This window comes from Mus caroli, chromosome 7 (assembly GCF_900094665.2).
Source record: "Mus caroli chromosome 7, CAROLI_EIJ_v1.1, whole genome shotgun sequence".
In the NCBI taxonomy this organism is placed as follows: Eukaryota; Metazoa; Chordata; class Mammalia; order Rodentia; family Muridae; genus Mus; species Mus caroli.
Window position 1 is genome coordinate 81,327,896 of NC_034576.1, and position 22,835 is coordinate 81,350,730.

Consider the following 22,835-nt stretch of genomic DNA (forward strand, 5'->3'; position numbering starts at 1 on the left):
AAAATGTAAATAAAAAAATACATAATTTAAAAAAAAATCATGACTTTCACCATTCTCTTCTGCATGCTTGAGAATCTCAGCTCCTTAAGCCTCATGGTTCTCTACTCCAAATCCTCAGACTCTCAACCTATCCAGGGGTCCAATCCACCAACCCGAAGCTGATTGCTCCTGGGTCTGTGCTTCAAGAATTCTGATTTAGCAAGGCAAGTGTCCAGGTAGCAGGAGATATGGGTAGCTTCAGCATCATACAGCTCTGGGTTCAAATGCTGTCTCCAATATGTTATCTGGGAGTCTGTCACAAAGTCTCCGCCTCCCTAAGTGCATCTCCTGATACACAAATGGCGAGAATAAAACTTGCCAATCGGGGCTGACATGACTGAGCCAGGTGGCGTGGACAAGCAGAACTGGCCAGAACCACACGAAATTGCCCCAATACATAAGACCCTGGGTCCCTTCCCCTTCTGAAGGATACAACATCCATCTATGACACCCCCCAGAGATGGCCACAAGAACCCAGAATCTGCCCCGACTGATAATAAAGATGTCAGCTTCCAATTGCCACAGGCCCAGAAGTCAGGGCATCGAGGACTATGCTCAGCAAAAGGCTGCTCCAGAGGCCAGGTACGGTGATGCTAAGTGCACATCACACACTTGTGTCACCTGTGGTACTTACATGCATATCTCCACCCACCAGTGAAGAAGCTGCGAGCTAGCCCTCTACCTGGCTTCTCAGTCAAGGGGGTTTTCCACTCATCTCCTACAGGCTTCCTCACCTGGGTGTTTTCCCAACCCCATTCTACCAGTGTGCCCATTCTGTCTATCAGAGGTTACACCCAAAGGAGTCCTCATCTGTGTTAGTATGGTGTTCCCTACTGGGGAAGAAGAGAGCTTAAGGGGAAGGCTCTCTGTGGTGGTTTGAATGAAAATGGTCCCCATAGGTTCACAGGAAGTGACCCTATTAGGAGCTGTAGCCTTGTTGGAGTGGGTGTGGCCTTGTTGGAGGAAGTTTATCACTGGAGGCAGGCTTGGAGGTCTCAGATGCTCAAGTCAGGCCCAGCGTCTCACTGTCTCGTCTTGCCTTCAAATCTGGATGTAGAACTCTCAGCTAACTCTCCAGCACTGTCTGCCTGTATGCCACCATGCTTCCTGCCCTGACGATAAATCTGAACTGTAAGCCAGGTCCAATTAAGTGTTTCCTTGTAAGAGTTGCTGTGGTCATGGTGTCTCTTCACAGCAATAGAAACCCAAACTAAGACACTCTCCCTCCCCCCAAATCAGCCCCTTCTTCAGGGACTGAAGCAGGCAGGACATCCACTTTCAGTTTCCAGTGACTAGCGGTGTCTGTCTGTCTATGCTGCCAGGCCTTCAAAAGGACTTGTTCATAGCTTTTCAGAGTGGGAGAGCTAAGTGTGCACACAGGTATCCTGGCATCTGCTTCTCCTTCTGTATTTCTCATACACTCCTACCTTCCTGGGGAGCAACCACCTGACCCCATTAGCTGAGGTAGCATTGGATCACATCCAGAATGACCCCCAAACCCTGTGCAACCCCCACAATGGATGCGCCCACTGGCAACAGTGATGAAAGTTTTCTTCTCTCACCCCATTTTATGAAGTAAAGTCCCAAGGCGGGTAAAAGTAACTGGCCATCACCCAAGCCTCTTGGAAGGGAGGGGGCTGTGACTGCCCTGAGATTTCAAGCTAATGGGTTTTATCTCACCTTGTGTGTCTGGAGCTCTGCTATCTGGGAATGCTTAATAACTGGGTTCCTGGCCTTTCAGCTGGCATGTTTTCCCTTCATAAGATAATAGAATGGGTCGGCAGGTCTGCTTTGCTTTTAGTGCCCCCATAAGTCTGGGTCTAAAGGTAGCTCTGGATTCCCTGGTCCAGGGTTGAGCAAGGCTAACGCATCCAAACAGCCAGAGGTAGTTACAGGGCTGATCCACTTCACTCCTTTTTTTGAGTGTAACCCAGTAATGTTCAAATTACCCATGTCCCTTTCCAAACAGGTCAAAAATGTTTGGCTATCACAATACACACCCTAGGAAAGGTGAGAGGAGTTTTAAAGAGCTATGACCTACACGGGTGATTCCAGAAGCATTTGGGAGCCTACATAGGAAACAGGACGGACACACACACACACACATAAAACACAGTGTTGATGTCAAGTCATGCACGGTGCTAAAGAGCTTTCAAAAAATTATCACATCTCCTGGGTGAAGCAACATCATCTTGGTTTTCACTGGCAAGAGAGTTAAGGCCAATTAAGAACTAGCTGCTTGCAGAGATGGACTTCAGTACCAGCCCCTAACACCTAACAAGAAATCCCGAGCAACAGAACTACTTCATCAAGTCTGCTCTTCATTGATAAAATTGGGGTAAAGATACTTGCCAGCTGGTTTAAATAAAAATGTACCTTGTGGATCAGGAACCTCATTCTGTCCCTAGTTCCTGGGAGTGCCTTCACTATGTTTATGGTAGCAGTAGCCAACACGTGTCAAAACCTCAAACAGCCTGCTGCTGTTTGCAAGCCTGGTGTCCTAGGAAGAGCCGACTAACTGGCATGATAGAAGCATAGGCTGACTCGTCTTACTATAAAGAAAGAGTTAAGTATGGCAGCACACAAGAAGTCAGAAGTAGGCCCAAAGGGAGCTGACCTTGAAGGTACATTTACAAGCATGCCAGGATTTTCACTTAAAACTAAAAGAAGTCGTCTCAGGAGATTGTGAATCACTGGGACAATCTACATACCCCTCGAGACTCTTGGGGGGGGGGGGGGGGCTCAGTTTGCCCTGGCCTTCTCCCCCAGGACAATGTGCTGGATGGCTTTATGTCAATGTGACACGAGCTAAAGTCCTCTGAGAGGAGAGAACCTCAATTGAGAAAATGTTTTTGCAAGATAGGCCTGCGGACCCCACAAGCCTGTAAGGCATTTTAACAGCAATCAATGCGGGAGGACCCAGTCCAGTGTGGGTGCTGCCACCCTTGGGCTGGTGATCCTGTGTTTTATAAGCAAGCAGGCTGATCAACACGTGATGGGCAAGCCAGTAAGCGGCACCTCTCCATGGCCTCTGCACCAGCTGCTGCCTCCAGGCTCAGGCCCTGTTTGCATTCCTGCCCTGATTTCCTTTGATGATGAGCAACGATGTGAATGTGTAAGCTGGATCGACCTCTTCCTCACCAGCTTGCTTTTGCTCGTGGTGCTTCACCATCTCATCACAGGAATCGGAACCCTAAGACAGGCAGATATACAAGAGACAGTTTTTGGTCGCATTGGCAGCCAGTGGACGGTTCAAGGCGACACTTGGCAGTCATTTCTAACACCGTTGCCGATCACCTTTGCGTTCTGCAAAAGTCGCACTCTGAAAATAAAAACCGCTTTGGAGAAGATTCCTGAGACCTGTGAAATTCTGTAGCTAATGAAGACACGGGCACAGCTAACCTCCTCAGCTTGCTAGTCCCTGCCAGTCTGGAATCCTGGGCATGTTAGTTTTTGAGAGGCGAGCCTTGCAACACAAATCCTCAAGGACCAGTTCCAGTAAAATTAAGAACATGGTCTATGATGGGACCATCTTCATCAGTTGTTTTTAAACAAGAGGTTGGGGTACCCTCACAGCCCCTCTTTTACACTCAGCCCCCTCCCCGGCATGGCTGACCTCCTAGAAAGGCTACTAGTGATTCTGGCTACTAAGCCAGTCCCTGTTTGCAAAAAAAAGGGGCACTTCTAAAATCTTCAGCCTTTCCCTAAGTACTCAATCTTGTCCCTGCTATCTCAAAACATTGACCTTCTGGGGGCAATCTCACAGGAACTAGCAGAATGTCCGGTTATCCTGATGCCATTTCTCAACTGATTGTGTATATGCTATTTACCTCTCCAGGCACAGCTGAAAGCTGAGCATGTGGCTGTGTGGAATGCTTGCCCAACACATACAAAGACCTAGGCTGGATCCCCAGCTCCACAGAAAGTAAAAATAAATGCAGAAACACTAACAGGATCTTATGCATGGAAACAAAAATAAACCTGGTGCCCCTGCCTTCTAGGTTAGATACCCATTGCCCTAACAGCAGGCAGAACAGTTCACAGACACAACACACTCCAAAACCCAGAAAATACACCTTGACTCTATGGCTATGGCCATTCTAAAGCGCCACTACCTGCTCCTGATGAGTCAGCCTCCCCTAGGGGCTATCAGTTATCGGAGAAGCCATGCAGAAGGTAAAGGCCAAAGAGAGGGGCAACAGGATTAGAAACCCAATCCTGATTTAAAAAAACAAAAACAAAAACAAAAAAACAAAAAACCATCCAATTCCCTGACCCTACACAAGAACAGCGGGTCTGCGAGTGTCTGAGCACTCGGAGCAGACCCTGCACCTCAATCGCCTGCACCGTGGACTCTGCAGCAAGTGTTTACCTGTAGGCCAGCTTCTGGGGATGAGTCTGACCCAAACACTACACTCACACATCAGCCAGAGCCCCAACCCCACAGCAACAAGCCAGCATCCTCCCTGTTCCCATGAATCTTTGTGCTTTACAAGTGGGGCATACACGATTCTGCCACTGGCAGGCTGGAAAGAAGCCGAACTTATTTCAGATGACCACTGCTAAACAGTTAAGAAGTGATTAATCTCCTAAATATAAAACTTCCAAAACGGAAGCTCCTGAGGTAGGAGAGAGGAAGAAGATATTTCTTCTTATCAAACAGAAAAGGGACGCTAAGATGGGAAACAGATGTATGTATGAATGTGTGTTTATGTATGCATGCATGCATGTATATTCACACGCGTTCCCACACAGGCTTTTCATGGACCCAGAAACTATCAGAACTGGTGAATTTAGGTCAATTCATTTCTTTTTTCCCCTGGGTCCAGTAGGTCTGTTAATTCACTGTAACATAATGCTTTTACTTACAATAAAGAAATAATCTGTCCTATCTGTCCTGGCCCTCTTCACTGGGTAAAGCCAGTTGTCCTCCAAGGACAAATCAAAATTCAACAAAATGACAGACACATTTAATTCTCAGAATTGAGTCTGCTTCTTGACAGTCCTGTAAATAGTCTATCAACATTGTTCCTGAGGTCCTACATTTGACTCGTGTGAGCAGCATTCACAGGCAGCTGAGTCCATCAGAGGTCCAGGAGAAATCGCCTGACCTGAGCCAGGTACTTGGGCTGCAGATAGTCACCCAGCTCTTCCTTACTGGCCCACACATGGCGGCTCTTTTTCCCAGCCTGCACAAAGTCTCCAGTGAGCAGCAGAGCTTTGAAGAAGAAGACTTTGACCCCAAGGTCACTCTCTGTCCGAATTGCCTTGGGGAACTTGAACTTGTAGTGGCCACAGGGTGCATTCCCTAGGAACTTGGCTTCCATGTTGTTTTCTGAAGAGAAAAGAAAGAATTGGAAGATTAGGGTACAGCCATCCACTGCTGCTTCATCCAAAGCCACTTCTAACAGAGCTAAAGTGATCCAGTTGCATGTGGCAGTCCTGAAAGGGGCTCCTCCCTCTCGAGTCAAACGCTCTCTCCCCTAGGTGCCAGGCTGCCACTGTGTGCCTACAAGTTCACAGTGCAGTTAAGATTATCTGGGAGCCATGGCAGGTGGCTTCTGCACTCAGCCCTGTCATCAACTGTTGAAACGGGACCGATAAACTTGGTATCCGTGCATCAAAACTCATCACCTCTTAAGGGTTTCCAACCCAGCTGGGCATGGTGGCACACGCCTTTAATCCCAGTACTCGGGAGGCAGAGGCAGGCGGATTTCTGAGTTCCACACCAGCCTGGTCTACAAAGTGAGTTCCAGGACAGTCAGGGCTATACAGAGAAACCCTGTCTTGAAAAACCAAAAAAAAAAAAAAAAGGGTCAAAGGGTCTCCAACCTGACCTGTAGGGGAGTGGCCATGAGGGAGCTTCTGCAAGTTTTGCCTTGTGACTTGGGTAGCTTAGAACCCTAAGGCCCAGGCTGGCCTCAAAGTGGTGATCTCCCTGCTTCACGATCTCTAATACTAGGATCCAAGGCATGTCTCACCACACTCAAGCCAGATCTGAGCTCTGCAGTAAGCAATCAAGGAAGAGTTAATAACCCTAACCTAGCATTTCAAAGGCAAAATGCAGAATTGCTAAATGGCACCTGAAGAATGGTCAGCTAAACAAAAAAGCAGAGTTGGAGCCCAACCTCTCAGTCCTCACCCCGTGACTGAGACCATGGGCTCAACACTTGAAAGAAACTTCATCTTCATAAAAGTTTGTCCACTTCAGATGGTGCTTTCATGAACAATTTGTATTTTCTGAATTATGATGTATTTTCAAATTTTTCAGTTAAAAAAAAGAGTATTAGAAGTATATATATTTTACATATCAAAAGGGGCCAGCCTACCAAACAAGACATTAAGTTAGAAAAAGCAATTATGTTTGCTCACAGAAAATTCAAATCTTCCAGAGAAAAAAATAACACACACACACACACACACTCACACGCACATACGCATACTACAAAAATAAAATTATACACTGGAGCAGAATGTGTTAGTGACACCAACACTCCCAATGTTCTCAAAGCAACCAGCTCCTCGGGAGGTAGAGGCAGGAGAATCAGCAGTTTAAGGTCATCGTTAGCTATGCAGTCACTTCGAGGCCAGCATAAACTACATGAGATCCTGTCTCAAAGAACAAAACAACGCAGAAAAGCATTTTCAGCACACTTAACAAAGGAACAGCATCTTACAGTATCAGGAAGCACTTGGGAGCCAGGCTTAGGACAATGCCTCTCTTCTTCGGACTCTGGAGACTGAGCCAAGAGAGCTGCAAACTCAAGGGCAAACTGGACTACGTGGTGAGTTAGTTCTAGGCCAGCCTGGGCTACACAGTGAGATCCTATCTCAAAATAAGTGGAAGTCAGGACTTGGGAGATGACGCAGAGGGTATAGGTATTCACCACCAGCCTGATGACCTGAGTAAGGTCACCAGGACCACGTGGTTCAGACAACCAATCAATCAGACCTGTTCTCCAACCTTACACTCCATGCATAGCATGTGCGTGACCACACAACACACATACACATACGCACATGCACACGCACACGCGCACGCGCACACACACACATACACAAATAAATAAAAGTAATTTAATTTTTTAACAAAAAATCTTTCTGTGCTTGAACATGTGCAGATCATTTCCAAACGACTGCATGGGAAAGCACTGTCAGTGAGCACGCCTCAGAGGGAGAGAGTACTTCTCGTGCTGCGCTTACTAGAGGCTGATACCATTAAACATATGCATGAACTGATGTTCTCAACACAACATGACCAGCACCAGATGAATTTACATACAAAACATGCTCCCATGCTACAGCAAGTATCTGCGCGGGCATCTGGAAGTGGTGGGATTGAATTGGCATATTTCTTTATATTTTCCTACACTCTCCAAACTTAAGTGAATAAGGTATATAATTTTACTAAATCTGGAAAACACAGATTAAAATATTATCAAGTTAAAAAACCATTTCACTACAAACAGGAATGAGGAGTCTGAGCTGACAGTTCAGAGATTCACAAATACGATGAGCATATTAAAAGATGGTTGGTCTCAACAACAAAGAGGCAAACACTACACACTAACTCAAGAGAGACTGTCTCTACTGCTGCCACAGCTACAAACTCAAATAAGGACAATCTCCTACACTGGTGAGGTCCAGGTAAGCTGGCTCCACCGTAACAGCTCCTGTCACCACACACTGGAAGTCAACAGGCTTGGCTCCCAAATCCTCACCTCCTCCACCTGCGCACCTCTGGCCTGGCGCATGCGTACCTCTGACACGGTGACTCCACCTCTTGAAATTCCACGTTGCAGAAGGGTAGAGCCAGTGGGGACGGAATGTACTTTTGCCTTTCTTAAATATTTATTACGAAATTCTTCTTTGTTGTTCCATTTTAAATCTGCTACTTTAGTAACTTTGTAATAAACTTCTTTACCATCAGTTTATATTTTATGTATTTATTAAATAGAAATACACCTATTTGGAACCCTTTATTTCCTAAGCATTTATTCAGTGGGAATATTAAAAGATGCCGTGTGCCAAGACAGAACCCCTTCCCTCAGGGAGAGAAAAGGAAGAGTTGAGCAAGCACCGTGCATGCTTGTATGAAGGAGCCTGAGAATGTGCGCCCAAAACCACAACTGCCGATTCCTACGTGACCGCTAAGAGACCGACAGAAGCAATGTGGCTTGTGACCTCTCCTATAGACTAAGGAAGACCCTAGTGAGAAAGGCTCACCTAGGGGCATTTCCTAGGAGTTCTCATCCTGGCGCAGCCAGTCAAGTGGCCATGTGCTTACACTACTACCAAAGCCACATTCTCAACACCAGAAAGTGGACCACGTGACAGGTACTGCTGAGAACTCACGAAGAAGAACAGACTCCTGACCTTCAGGGAATTCAGAATTCTAGCAAGAACAAAATGTGCAAATAAACCATGATGGCGCAACGGTGTAGGTGAAAGAATGTGTTCACACGACGGCAGAAGCAACCACAGGGCAGGCACAGTGCCCAGCTCATCACTGTCACCCACTGCTAGATAGGCCTGGAAAATGGTAGCCAGAGAAATGTCTCCTGCATAAACTGCCTGCACATGCAGGAGCCTGGGGTAAAGAGCTCTCCACTTGGAGACGGCATTCTTCCTAAATGGACCTGCATGCCACAAAGCAGAGATGCTTGCAAATCCACTGACTCAAGGAATATAAGCTCTCCGCGGTTAGAAATCACGTTACATATTAACTCGCTATGAGCTGCCAGGATTGGGACCAGAATAAAAACTGTAGGCTACTTGTGTGTCTATGGAAAACAGTTAAAAATTCTATGCAAAGTGACATGGGATTTTTATGCAGAAACCACATGTCAGCAGCACTGGAGATATAAAACAAAACCGAGGCGGAACTTCCTTTTGCATTTTCAGTATAGTGTTTCTCCACCATGCTAATTTTGCTCTCTAGCAATATGGAGAGACTTTTTTTGGTTGTCACACTGGGGCTAGGGGTGGGAAACAAAATACTGCTACTAGCAACTTGTGAGTAGAGGCCGAAGATGCTCAACACCTTACAATACAAAGAAGAGTGTCTCACAAAGGATTACCTGGTCCCTAACATTAACAATACCATAGTCTAGTGAGAAGTGAAGGACATCGCAGCTAAAGCTAAAGCAAAGCATAAGCTGTGTTTATGTCTATAGCAGGCACAAGACCAGATGACTTGCAACACTCCAGTACAACCCAAAGATGCATGCGTCAGAAAGACGTCAGGGATAATGTTGACAATTCGAGGTGAATCAATGGATAAGCTATGGTACCAAGCAGCAGTGCTGGGAATATAGGTCAGTGGTAGTATGCTTGCCCACTAATCACAAGGCCATTAGCTCCATCTCTAGTACTGACTGAAAAACAAAACTTACATTTCCTGAGTGCGAGAATTCTGATTGATGCCATTGTAGCTAAGTGATTAAGGCAATAGACTGGAAATTCTTCTCCCAGCTCAGGTACAAGCTTGCCAAATAAGGTTTCTCCCCTTGGTGCTGGGGCTATACCTCAGCTGGTACAGTGTTTGTCTAACATACACAAGGCTCCTCATAAGACTGTGGCTCAGGCATATAATCCCAACACACATGCAAGAAGCTCAGAAGTTCAAGGTCATCCTCAGGTACAAGGCCACCCTGGTTACCAAAAGAAAAAGAAAGAAAAGAAAGAAGAAAGAAAGAGGAAGAGAAAAACAGAGAAAAGGAGGGAAGGAAGGAAGGAAGGAAGGAAGGAAGGAAGGAAGGAAGGAAGGAAGGAAGGAAGGAAGGAAAACGGAGAGAAGAGAGGACGGAAGGGCTAAGAATTGTGTTTATTGTACCAAAATCTCAATATAGAAAGATTAAAAACACTCACTTATTCTAAGGAAAATCATTGCCAAAATTTTTGTTTGATTGGGTTTTGGTTTTTTTGAGACAGGGTCTCACTATGTAGGTCTGGCTGTCCTTGAACTCACTATATAGACCAGGCTAGCAGTGAACTCACAGAGACACACCCCTGCCACCTCTGCCTCCCAGGTGCTGGAATTAAATAAGTGTGCCTTCATACCCAGCCTCTTACCTGAATTTTTTTCATCAGTATCCATTAAACTTCCCACTCTCTATCCTTATGCCAACCTGAAATGAATCTGGGGGGATTCAGAAGGTAAAGAGGATACCTGAGAGTGTGGCCAGGATTCGCTCAGCTGTCCCCCGAAGGGTCTCCCCAGGCTGCCACTCAACTTGAGGAAGCATCCAAACATCTTGGTCTCCAAGTTTCTCTCTGACTAAGAGGACAAGGTTTCTGTCTAGCTTTCGATGCAATGAGGTCCGGTCATTTTTTTTGTCAGCTTCTACAAAAGGGATGATCAGAGGAAAGAGAAAAATAAGAAATAAAGGACTGTGATCTACTACAGCCAAGGGTTTTGAGTTTTAGAGCTTTCCATCAGGAACTACCACAAACCCTGTCCTCTGTATAAGCCAAAGTATAATCCTAACTCAAAACGAAAGCTAAGAATCGAAACCAGAAATAAACTCCTCTCAAAAAGCAACGTATAGCTGAAACATTCGGAAAAGAAGCAATGCCTGTGAAAGTTCGAGCGTATGCACTAGAATCTAGCTCAGAGGCAGTGCACTTGCCTTGCAAGCAGGAGGCTCTTGAGTTCAGACCTCAGCAATGTATACACACAGTTACAAAAAAACAAACAAACAAAGCCTTGCACCATTGGATTTAACACTATTACCAATCTAACTAACTAACCCCACCTTCTCTGTTCTCCAGTCATCATCCTTGAAACAGGGACAATAGCACTCAGCCCCTGTTCTCAGAATGGATTCTAATAAAACAGGAATTGAGGAGAAAGGCTCAAGTCCTCCCACTCTCTGATCCAGTGACAACCTCAAGTTTTAACAGGAAGAAAAGACTCTTCACTCCTACTGAAAATAGCATAAGCTTTTTAAAAACTCATGTTAGGGAGATATAAGGAATAAGGAGGGAGTGTTACTTTCCTGAAAACTGTTTTGTTACTTGAAGCGTGTTATTAAAATGCACAGCAGAAGACAGGCAACTGTCCTTCATTTGGAAGTGAGAATTCCCGTCTCTCTCTCTCCCTTGTGGTTGGCCCAGGAGGTCACAAACCTGTTTCCCGAGCTCCAGGTCTGAACTGCAGGAATGCCTGCTCCCACATATCTTCTAAGTCTTGTGCGAGCGTAATGCCCTGCTCTTGCTCCTCATCATAAAGGTCAGCTTTCTTCTTTGCCAGTCGCTGAGCTTCATCCAGAGCACGGAGCTCATGGTCTGAATACAGGCTTCTCTCTATCTCTACCTGGGAAAGGGAAAAGGAAAAGAAAGAAGGAAAGAAAAAAAAAACAAAAACAAACAAACAAAGCTTCCGTGACCTTGACAGGCTCAGAGGTACAACTCTTAACACACTCAGAAATAGAATGAAACATTATACAGATTCAAAAAAAAAAAAAAAAAAAGCCCACTGGATTGTACGTAGGCAGTAGGAGAACTTCATTAAGACTGTCAAGGAGAACAGAGGGCACTGAAGACCCACTTCCCACACACTAGGTCTACTCGTCTCTGATCAGCATCTATTCAAGGACTTTCCTGCCAGTAAGACTTTCCAACATCCTTCTTCCTAGTCTCTCTTTCTCCGCATGCCATTTCTTCCAGATTTCTATCCATCCTTCTTATTTCAACTTAAATACCACTTTATCAGAGAGATATTCCTGGACACTTCTCAGGAAAATAAAACCTATGTGGTTCTGTGTAAAACTCTTCTAGTACTCTATGTTTTCCTTAATAGCACTTACCAAAGTCTATGATTACTCATAAGACTGGTTACTGATTGTACCCCTAATTCCAGGACCTGGGAACTCTCTGCGAAGCAGAGCGATGTGCCTGTCACATCCACAACTGCCTATCACTTTGCACACAGATGCACAGTATTGGCTACGAATACCTATATGGTGAAAGAAAAGGGACTACAAAAAAAAAAAAAAAGTCAAGAGAGTGAATACATTGAGCAAAAAGCACTGACGGGAGTTTCCATTAGTATCTCCAGACAAAAGCCTTCTGGAGTCTGGGGATACGGACGACCTTCCATCACTATCTCCTGAGACGCAACAGCAACAACACTTGTTTTTTGTTTTTTGTTTTGTTTGTTTTGTTTTGTTTTTGTCTTTCACAGAAATTGCTCCCTGAGGTAAAGCAAAGTAAACTTTACCGCCTCATCTTAAGGATGTGCCCACTGTCTCCATGACTTTCGTCCTAACATCACAAACACTTCCCTATAGTCTGAGAGCTCCTAAGTTACAGGGAATGATTCCTGTTCGCCCCCCCGGATCCCTACTGTATTGAATGAACAAGAAGGAAACTATCCACACCGAATGATCAAGCGAAAACTAGCCAACTAAACTCTTTCAGCACCTGCTATGTCCTAACCCAACTCAGTACGGTAACTTCATCTTGCAGATGTCACAAAAGGCCGAGAAATGGAACGTTTGCTCAAGGTCACACGAAGTACCAGAGTCTCCATGGAAATCAAGACCTCCTTGATACTGCTGCTTCCCTCCGCCGCACCACGAAGCCCGTGCCTGCCTTACCTGCTGTAATAGACCCGCCATCTCTTCCTGCAACGGGGTGAGCGGCTTGGTGATCAGCGGTGGCCGCTGCAGACACAAGGCGCCAGACAAGCGCCATGGAGACCGGCTGTTTGAGGATGCAGCCTCAAGGGACAGGCCACGAGAACTACCTGCCCAGAACCTGTCAAGGTGCCGCCAGCCTCTAGCCAGCCCTAAAAGAGTACGCCCTACGGGCGCCGCCATCTTTCTGTCTTCCCACAAGGTACCGCGGCGCCCGGCAGAATCCTCAGCCAACCCCAGGTTCCCATGAGGCAACGCGGGCCGGCGAGGGGCGGGTTTACCGAGTGGAATGAACCATTCCTTTTGGGGGAGGTAGGTGAAAGTCTAGTGTTAGACCACTAGAAAGGGGAAAGTTCCTATATAAATGGTTTTATAGAGCATTTAAATTTGAAGAAAAATACTTACAGGACTATTTAAGAGCAATCAGGTGGTTTCCTGTCTGTGAGCACCCCCACAGAGGCTTATGGTGCTGGCTCGAGCTAAACCTAGCGCCGCGGACCGGAGCTGATGAGGGTCAGTTTCAGTCATGCAGGTTTTAAGAAACTCCGGGTCGTGGCTCCTGCGGTCCTGGGCTGGACATGGAATGACCAGGTAAGGATTACTCTTTTGAACCCACTGTCACCCTCGAACCTGCCCGCCTACCTTCCAGACCTATGTGCCACATGAACCCCCCCCCCCCAAAATACCGTTAATCCAGTCCCTCATCGTACTCTCTCTTTTGTTTTTGCCCCCCCCCCCCAGGCTTGTGGGCATTGCCCCAGCTAAGAATATCCACACCGGAGCCCCGAGGTTAGAAGACTCAGCTGCCAGGCAGAACACTGAAAGGGAAGCAGCTCCGAGTCGCTTCAGGTGAGGGTTAAGTGGATGCAGCGCTCTGGAAAGTTGCATCCTGTGACTTCTGCCCGACACCGTCCAGAATCATAGAAAAAGTTAATTCCTGGCTGTCATTTGCCATCTGTGGGAGCTTGTGCAAATCAGCACACTATACGTGGAGATAATGCTTAGAGGGGTTGTTGGGAAAATAGAGGGATGAGCTGGGGCATAACGTAGCTATTCAATTAGCAACTGTTAGCTAAGTGTCCAATGTATATAAATATCAGCTTTCTTTTCCTTGTGAGATAAGCTTTAGGTCCGACTAGCAGCTTTCTCTGCCTCCAACACAAAATGTCTTGAAGAACCACACTAACTGCACATCTAGATTGTGCCTTTCTTAATTTCGTGCCTAGCCCTGGGCCCTGGCATCCTGCAGCATCCCACTAGTAGAAATACTTCATATGCAGGCAGTATATATGTTCACTTACCTTCACATCTGTTTAACAGTTACAAAAGCTACTACTACCTGTTGAGTACCAGGATAAATACAGGAAATTTAGGTTATGTCTCCCCAGAAGTAGTACACAACTTGCAAGAACAACACACAGGCAAATGTTTTAACTATAATCTGATCAAAAGGATAATAGAGGTAAGAACTAGCTGGACAATTAAGAGAGTAAGGCACGCTTGAGGAATTCAGGAAAGACTAAGTACCGTGGACTGTGGAAGTGACTAGGAACTCAGCTGGACAAGATCAATGTGATTGTGGCAGGCAAGGGTAACGTCTGTGGAAAGGCAGGCTGTCAGAACTGGCTTGTGATGCCTCTAGAAAGGCATTTCGGAACCTGTAGATTGCAACCCCTTTGGGGTTCCTAAGACCATCAGAAAGGTTCCTAAGACCACCAGAAAACACACATGCATACGTTACGATTCATAACAGTAGCAAAATCACAGTTATGAAGTAGCAACGAAAATAATTTTATGGCTGGGGGTCACCACAGTATGAGGAGCTGTATTAAAGGGTCACAGCATTAAGAACACTGAGGACCACTGCTCTAGAAGGATCCAAATGTCAGAGGACGGCCCTATCTCCCTGGAGCTTTTACACTTTATCTCCTACAGGCAGCGAGGAGCTACTGATGGAATTTGATCCAGGACCGTTGTAGCCGTTCATTCGGCATCCCAGACACTACGAGGATTGTTGGGGTTCTGTCCCTGCTCCAACAGTAAAGCAGGCAATCGGGCATAGCCGTATCCTGTCCAGTTCTGGGATGAGTTGATGCCATGTCATTCACTCATTCATTCATTCATTCATTCATTTTTAGGATGGCCTTGCTGTGCAGCCCAGGCCACCCTCAGACTCAATCCTCTTGCCTTGGCCTCCTGGGTGCCTGAATTACTAGAGCATACCCCAGCCTCAGCCTTACTCTTTAGAGAGTCTATAACCACTGTGTTGATGTGAAGCCATGGGGAGCAAGAATGGAAGCTGAGAAGACTTGAAAGCAGTTAGAAAGCAGTGGAAATAGGTAAAAATAATGGCGTCTGGAATACGGTGATAGTTTTCCTCGCCAGCGGACTTTGGTTTTTGGGTTTTATTTTGTTTTGAGACAAAGTCTTGCTGTGCAACCTAGGCTGGCCTGGAATGTGCGGCAGTCCTTAGTCTCCTGGGTGCTTAGGGATTACAGGCATCTGTCCACACCCAGCTACAGATCTGTTAATATAAAATGTGAGAAAAGGAAAGGTGCGAAGGCTCAAAACTGGGCGCCAAACAACTGAAAATATGGAATTGTTATATATTAAAATGTCAGGGACTAAGAGTTGAGATCTGTGTGGTTAAGTTTAAGATGCCTTATGCTTGCTTTCAAAAGGCCTTGTGTAATCATGTATAATAAAAGAAAACATTTGAGACACTTAGCATCAGAGTAGGAGTAGAGATGCCATATAGACGCTATCTGGAGGGAGGAAGGACCAGCAAAAGAAAACTCCTCCCCAAGACAGGAAGAAAGCCAGACAAGATTTTCCTTTTAGTGTGGTGCAGCCAAGTAGGGACCCGAGCTGTGTTTGGCACTGCAGACAGGATGGGGTGGCAAGCAGCTAGCATGACTGCTCATTGGATTTAACAGTATGGAGGTGGTTGGTGGTCTTCAGAACAGCCTTTCTGATGGAGAGCTCAGAAATAACTTCTCATTGTTGCAAAGAAAATAAGCAAGTATTGTCATTCCTTTAAGGAAGCTCTGCTGTAAGGGAAAATGGGAAGTTCGTAGGAACTTGGGCTTTAAAATGTGGGGAGGTTTTTGGGTTTTTTTGTTTGTTTGTTTGTTTGTTTGTTCGTTCTTGTTGTCTTGACTTTATGACATGACCGTATGTTTTGCTTCTGGGACCCAGAGAAAGACTGATACTGAAGTGGGAACCTTGCCAGAGCAGTGTCCTTGTGGGGCTAGTGATGCAGCTGGAGCATGGCGACAGGAGAGTCCTCCAAGGCCTTGGGCACAGATGTTCTGTGGTGGAAGCTGGAAGGAAGTCTGATTGATTCTATTTCTCTGCAGAGGCCATCAGCTGGCCCCGAGGAAACAGGAAGGGCTCAGATGTTTACAGAGACAGAAGGAAATGTAGAAGCGGCATCCAGGAGAGTGGGAGGATAACTGAATTGAGGATGATTGTCAGGCATCTTGAGAGCCTGCTCGATGCTTGGCAATTCATTAAGATGAAGCACTGGGTCTTGGTAGGGTCAGATTTTGCCCCTCCCCGCCCCCAGGGACTTAGCAGTGTCTAAAAAGTTCTTGTGGTCATAAATTAGGAGATAGAATCCAGTGAAGTAAAGCCAGAGATGCTACCAAGCACCCCACTGTTCCCAGGGCAGCCCCCCACAGAAGTGTTTCATCCAAAATGTCAGTTAAAATGCCCTGGTGTAGAGACCAGTCAACCATGCCGTGTTTGCACAGACTCAAATTATCTAGAGAGATGGATTTAACAAGAGCTGGGAGTTTGCCAGGAGACTATGAAGAGAGACAGGGGAGTTGAGACTAGGATTTAGTCCCTGTGAGGAGAGAAGTAGTACCTGAGGTATGTGGAGTGACAGCAATCTGACGGGCTCCTCAGAGTGCTGCCCTGAAGATAGCAAGGGGGTGGGGGCGGGGATGGCCAGGAATGCTTGAAGCCAATGATATGATGCATGCGTTGGTAATGATAATGGCTGCCTGAGACCCCAAAAAGTGCATTAGCCAAGGTAGGACAGATGACGATTAAAGGAGACAAGGTTTAGAAATAAAAGTGCAAATCTTTTGGAGATCTAGCAGAATTAATCAGTAGTTATTTAGAAGTAGTGCCAGGTGACACTGAGCCAGCTATGGTTTTTGCAGTTTATTTGCATTTTAAATATTTTTTTTGAAATTAAATATAAGTGTATCATCCCCCTTCCATTTTCTCTTTGTAATACTTCCTTTATATCCCCTTTTCTCCTTCTCAAATGTATAACCTCTTTTTTTTTTAATTGTCGGAGGAGGTGGTGTATTCCTAACGACATAAATATTACCTGATCCATCTGTATGATATTACTTGTATGAATATTACTTCAGGGTTGACCACTTGGGATTGGATCTCCCATTTTCAGTATTCCTTAATTGCTTGTATTTGCATTTCTAAAGATTTTACAATTAAGCCAGGCATGGTGGAGCACACCTTTGATTCCAGTACAGTACAAGCGGGGGCAAGTAGATCCCTGTATTGGGGGATAGCTTGGTCTACATAGTGAGCTCCAGGCCAGCTAGAGCTATGTACTGAGACCCTCAAAATAAAACAGTCCATTGGCAAATGAACCTCCCCGCCATGAGAGAAGGCAGAAAGACCAATCCCAGAAAGCTCTGTCTCTCTTAGAGCCTTCCTTAGAAGAGCTCAGTATACCTTCAACCTGAGAGAATCTTGTCTTGTTTTGTTTTATGATTGGCTCTTGCTATGTAGCCCAGGATGACCAGGAACTCTGTTATCATAGCTGGTCTTAAACTCATGGTTGCTCTCCTGGCTGGGGTGTCTTGATCTTGGCCATGCCCTAGATTATGTGGCTTAGGCTCCTAGTTTAGATCTTGCTATATAAAAGGCATTGTACTGGTTTTACTCAGACTGACACTTGTATTTGCACAACACGGGTGGGGGATCCATGGAGAAATGATGGTCACTGAAACAGTAGTATCATCCACAGGACTGGGACACTTTCCTTCTTAGTACAGAAGCTGATAGGCCAGCCGCCCACAGAGGCTGTGCGTCATGCTAAGACTGGGCCGCAGAAAACAATGCAGTGTGCTGAGCTTTTGAAAATATCCCTACAGAAGCAGATGGGGCGGGGTGGGGGGATGCTTGAATGGTAGCGTGTTTTCAGCATAGTAGAAATGCAGTGTGGGTGTGTGGGTACAAGGCTGAGTCTGATTTAGGTGTGTAGGCATAATGAAACAGCCGAGTGACTCCCATCTGAAATGCTGAATGACAGTGCTGTGTGTGTTTACACTTATAAAGAACAGAGCATAGACCCAAGGCCAGTCTCCTGGGTCCAAGGCTTGGCTTTCCGTGCATGCTAGCTCTCTTTCTGTTTGGGACTTGAGTTCTCCACCTGAACAGGAAGACTCCAGCCTCAGGGGAACCCAGTAACCCAGCACACCTTCAAGGCCACTGTTCCCAATGCTGAAACACTAGAGTGCCCATAAGGTTTGACCCGTAACAGGAGCAGAGCGCCTCCTCCAGAGCCAGGGGTTTGTCAGCGCTATTTTGATCTGGTGTGTGTGTTGGGGGAAGGATGGTCTGGGAGGTTTGAGGCCTTTTGTGGTGGTAGATAACAGGCTGGGCAGCCTTACGGTATATCCTAAGCTGTACGCATCCCAGTTAACCTTGAATTCAGCCTTCCACCCTGCCCTCCACCTTGCTTGGTTCACAGTATTCAACCACTTTATTTTATTCTATAGCATGTATGTATTTCTTTTGATTTAAAGAACTAACAATCAGGAAATTAAAGAAAATGTTTCTTCTGATTGCAGCCTTTACCCTCCGGTTCCAGGACAGGAGAGCTCTCTGCAGTGGGCAGGGATGAAGTTTGAGGAAGTCCCAATTGCACACATTAAAGCAACCTACAACAAGTAAGAAAAGGGTGCCCACGTGAGTCCCCTAGGAACTGCTTCTGCCTCAGGCCTTCTTGGAGTAGAAGTCGGGGTGTCAGATGCTAGCTTCATCTCTTCTTTCTTTATAAGCTTACTCAAGTTTCATGAAACTATAAAATAGCTTGAGTACAGTGTAATTGTAAGGGTTTCTGCCTTCCTTGGGACTCCTGTGCAAGCATCAGAAGGGCTGCATTAGAAGCAAGTGGAGAGAGAGGCAGTGTTCAGATACGTGATCTACTTGTAAAGTAGCCGGAATGTATAAGCCCCCTAGTCAGCCTTCTTACCTTAGGCCCTGTGCACTGCCCCTTCCCTAGCAGGGCTAAGTGTGGCAGTGAAGGAAAAACTACTGTGTGCTGTGGGGTGCTAGCACAAGACACAGGTGCAGTTGGGCTCCCAGCTGCAGAAGCATAGGGCACTTGGCGACAGCTTTGCAGGCTAGGTCCTACTTGAAAGTGGAACCTGAGTTTGGTGGCATCCTGCCTGCCACACAGTTGCAGCACAGCACTGGAGACGATAATCCTGGCCTAGAATTCGAGCACCCAAGAGCCACAGAGCCTACAGCAGCATCTTTCTCCCTTCTCGTGAGCTAATGCAGACGTGGCTTCTGAGCTCTCTACACCCTGTTGTGTCTGTGCCTTTTCAGTACGCCCTGAATGAGAAAGTTTCTGTGTAGCGCCTGAAGTGTAAGAGACCCCAGGGGAAGAGTGAATGCCATAACAAGACCAACAAGCAGGCGGTCCCTGCTCAGGGCTGACCCAGCAGGTCTCCTGGACAGCTCCCCTTCACTTTCCCCTTCCCAGGAACACCCAGAAAGCTCTGCAGAAAGTGGGGTGATGATAACCAAAGGGGAGACGGAAAACATGCCTTAGAATTTTCTTAAAGTCAGTCTTGGGGGGTGGGGGGGTTTCTAGACAGGGTTTCTCTGTGTAGCCAGGGCTGTCCTAAAACTCACTCTGTAGACCAGGCTGGCCTCAAACTTAGAAATCCACCTGCCTCTGCCTCCCGAGTGCTGGGATTAAAGGCGTGCACTATCACTGCCCAGCTTAAAGTCAGCCTTAATTACAATTTACCATTTTAAAGCAAATTAGAAAAAAGTTTCACTTACTTAAAATAATTTTTGGTCAGAGAACAGAATGTCATAAGCATTTGAATTATCCACTGTAATAATATTATAGGGATAACTGGTTTTGTGGGATTCCTTTGAGTCTTTATGGTTACCTCTGAAATGACAGATACAAGATTCGCTTCAAAACAGCCCGTGGACAAGGGCACGTAACGGGTCAGAGGAGACACTGTGTTTGGATGTGACGTGGTCATTGTTGGAGCAGAGTGAGGTGACAGGTCTCTGGCATTTATTCATAAACTTTTGAAAATTACCTTATTACATGTTTACTTAGTTGTCAGGAGTGATCATAAGCATGTGGAGGTCAGAGAACAATTTGCACAAATTCTCTCTTCCCACCGTGTGGGTGCACCTGTAAGCCGTCCCTCACACACTCTTCTTTACATTGTTGTAGTGGAAGATACTAGAATTTTCTCAGCGTTGTCTTTTTTAACAGTTGCCTAATGCAAAGCATGTAGGTTTTTATAAAACACCAAGCGATGTCACATCAGGGAAAACGCTGCCCCAGCGAAGGCTTCGTTCAGGAGGAAGTGGTTCCTTCGGCTGACGCTCTCCTGCCCTTGGATTATGGCACTCCCCCTAAGTGTGTGATCTGCCCATCTTCCTTTAGCAGAGGAAGCTAATGACCTTTTCTTTCTCACTGTGGCTCCTAAGGACTTTAGCAAGCTCCCTTCCTTCTGAGCAGTAATAGAGCTGTGTGCCTCCTTTTCCCAGCACACAGATCCAGGTAGTCTCTGCCACCAATGCGTCCCTGGCCCGTGCCTCCTGTGGCACAGAAGGCTTTCGCAATGCCAAGAAGGGCACCGGCATCGCCGCACAGACAGCAGGCATAGCTGCAGCAGCAGTAAGTACCTGACCACGTGGCTCCACTTTCCCTGTGGCTTACAGTGGGGAAGTCTCATTAAACCAGATTCGGAAGCAATGAGATCTTTGCCCACCCCTGTTAGATGCCCTGACACTGTCGCTGCTTTAAGAGGCCTTTGTAGAAAGGTTACCAACTTTCTCTCTCAGCTTCAGTGGAGAAAAAAGATGTCATTTATGTTCAGAGGAATAACCAGAGAGCTGAAGGCTTAGGATCCAACACTCCCTCCATGAAAAACCACTGGGCTGTATTCTATTCAGGAAGCATGTCTTATAGCACAGGTCCCAAAGTGACGTGTCATAGATCTTTCTAGAAGCAAATCAGGCAGCTCCATTTCAGACACTTCATTATTACCCTGTCTTCAGAAGAGCCTGCTATTATCCACTCTTTTAAGAGAGTCAGATACTGGGGGATTGGTCAGAGTCAAGGAGCCAGTTCAGCTCTTTGATGTGAACCCAGATGGGCCTTGAGCCAGAGCTGTGTGTTTTCTGGTATAGCAGAGGCCACAGACGTGTGCACTCTGACAAGCAGGATACTTCCTGAAGGAACACCTTGGCCTTTAAGCTAGACGTAAGGCAATCTTTGACTGCTATGAGTAGTGATCACCAAAGCACAGAACGACCGTCAGACGGAGGGAGCACAGTCGGCTAAGCAGCACATGCCAGTGTTCGGAGGCCTCTGAATGGTAGCTCTTGAGTATCTTCCAGGACCTGTAGTGAATGTGTTCCTAATCTGGATACATACTTAACTGTAAAGAAACTAAATCCCACTAAGTGGGCCTGACATTGATATCCATGGTGACACCTCAGCATTTGGAGGAAAACCGGGCAATATCTACAAGTGTCCATTAGATGGCAGTGCAGTCCTGTCACCTTCGTTCCTTGGCTCTGTTCACTAGCCTCTACGTTGTCCACTAGGCCCTCTGTCCTTAGCTCCCTTCTGTGTCTTCTGCCTCACTGTTTGCTTCTGTCATTGCCCTTATCCCATGACTCCTGGGGACGGTAGCCAGAGACTGGGCTGCAGCACTGTCTCAGGGGCACTGACACTTGCCTCTCTCCAGAAAGCCACAGGAAAGGGAGTGACCCACATCAGAGTCGTAGTAAAAGGCATGGGGCCAGGACGCTGGGTAAGTTACTAGCGGTTCTCCTCCGGGGGCGGGGGGCGGGGGGGTGTCTGTGTGTGTGTGTGTATCTGTGTGTGTGTATCTGTGTGTGTATGTATGTCTGTGTGTATCTGTGTGTGTGTGTATGTGTGTGTGTCTGTGTATATGTGTGTGTGTCTGTGTATGTATGTATGTGTGTGTGTGTGTCTGTATATGTGTGTCTGTGTGTGTGTGTGTATGTATGTGTGTGTGTGTGTGTGTGCGCGCGCGGGCGGAAATGTCCCTTAGTGAGTTTCCATGGTATTGTTTAAAGTTCCTTTCTGTTCCTGTGATCTGCTAATCCCCGCAGAGCAAGCCTGGGTCATGGATTAATTTATTACCTTCTTGAGTCCCAGCCCCTTGGAATGGAAAAGTAGTCTCTGGGGGACCAGTTTAAGCAAGTCCTCAGCACAGACAGTGAATGCAATGGAGAAGGGATCAAGACCAGTGGGGCTAGAGCTTCCTCCAACAAAGTGACATCTCTCTGACTTTAAAAGAACGAGGTGTTGGGGTGTGAGTGTGTGTGTCCCAGGAGAAGAAAACACTCCTGTAAAGCTACCAGAGTGCTTTACAGGATAGATAGAACCTCTTTCCAGACCGTAAAACACAAGGTGGAGGCAGGGGGCTGGAACATCAACAATGAGCTTCCATCCTTCTCCAGCCCTGCCTGACAATGCCGGTCATCATTTTGAAGCCCGTGCCTTTTGCCTATTTCTGATCTTTCCAGTCTGCCATCAAAGGACTGACCATGGGGGGTCTGGAAGTGATCTCAATCACAGACAACACCCCTGTCCCACACAATGGCTGCCGACCCCGGAAGGCTCGAAGGCTGTGACAGGAAGGAAGCCTGCACTTGGACCTGACCTCAGGTCTTGACTCCTGTGGATCCTACAGAAGGCCCACTGTGGAAGCCGCTGGAGCCGGCTGTTCTCGAGCCCTCCTTGGGGGAACACTCCTCTCCTCACACAGAGATTGGAAGTGCCGAGCTGGCCTCTTGGACATGAGGGAGTGGGAACCCCAGGCCTACTGTTGCCAGCTCAGCCTCTGCTCCGAAAATAAAGAACTATTCTCTGTA

The 22,835-nt window shown here is 46.6% G+C and overlaps 2 protein-coding genes across 2 annotated transcripts; one reads left to right on the forward strand and one right to left on the reverse strand.

Annotated features, from left to right (window-relative positions):
- Positions 1–4,987: 4,987 nt before the first annotated feature.
- Positions 4,988–12,918, reverse strand: Mrpl46 (mitochondrial ribosomal protein L46). Its single transcript, XM_021166894.1, has 4 exons — positions 12,642–12,918; positions 11,170–11,356; positions 10,211–10,384; positions 4,988–5,374 (listed from the first exon to the last, which is right to left on the reverse strand). The coding sequence occupies exons 1-4, from the start codon at positions 12,861–12,863 to the stop codon at positions 5,124–5,126; spliced, it is 834 nt and encodes a 277-aa protein (XP_021022553.1). The 5' UTR covers positions 12,864–12,918; the 3' UTR covers positions 4,988–5,123.
- On the forward strand, positions 12,844–22,835 carry Mrps11 (mitochondrial ribosomal protein S11). Its single transcript, XM_021166895.2, has 7 exons — positions 12,844–12,882; positions 13,088–13,271; positions 13,422–13,529; positions 18,515–18,613; positions 20,472–20,601; positions 21,680–21,745; positions 22,488–22,835. Exons 2-7 carry the CDS (start codon positions 13,207–13,209, stop codon positions 22,593–22,595), a joined length of 576 nt encoding a protein of 191 aa, XP_021022554.1. The 5' UTR covers positions 12,844–12,882; positions 13,088–13,206; the 3' UTR covers positions 22,596–22,835.

Bases quoted from the DNA above. Each gene is read 5' to 3' on its own strand.
- Mrps11 (XM_021166895.2), top strand. From the start codon at position 13,207: ATGCAGGTTTTAAGAAACTCCGGGTCGTGGCTCCTGCGGTCCTGGGCT. The intron at 13,272-13,421 runs GTAAGGATTACT...CCCCCCCCCCAG, and splicing joins GCTGGACATGGAATGACCAG to GCTTGTGGGCATTGCCCCAG. The intron at 21,746-22,487 runs GTAAGTTACTAG...TGATCTTTCCAG, and splicing joins GCATGGGGCCAGGACGCTGG to TCTGCCATCAAAGGACTGAC.
- Mrpl46 (XM_021166894.1), bottom strand. From the start codon at position 12,863: ATGGCGGCGCCCGTAGGGCGTACTCTTTTAGGGCTGGCTAGAGGCTGG. The intron at 10,385-11,169 runs GTTTGTGACCTC...TCCCTTTTGTAG, and splicing joins ACCTGGAGCTCGGGAAACAG to AAGCTGACAAAAAAAATGAC. The intron at 5,375-10,210 runs GTATCCTCTTTA...TTTTCTCTTCAG, and splicing joins AATCCTGGCCACACTCTCAG to AAAACAACATGGAAGCCAAG.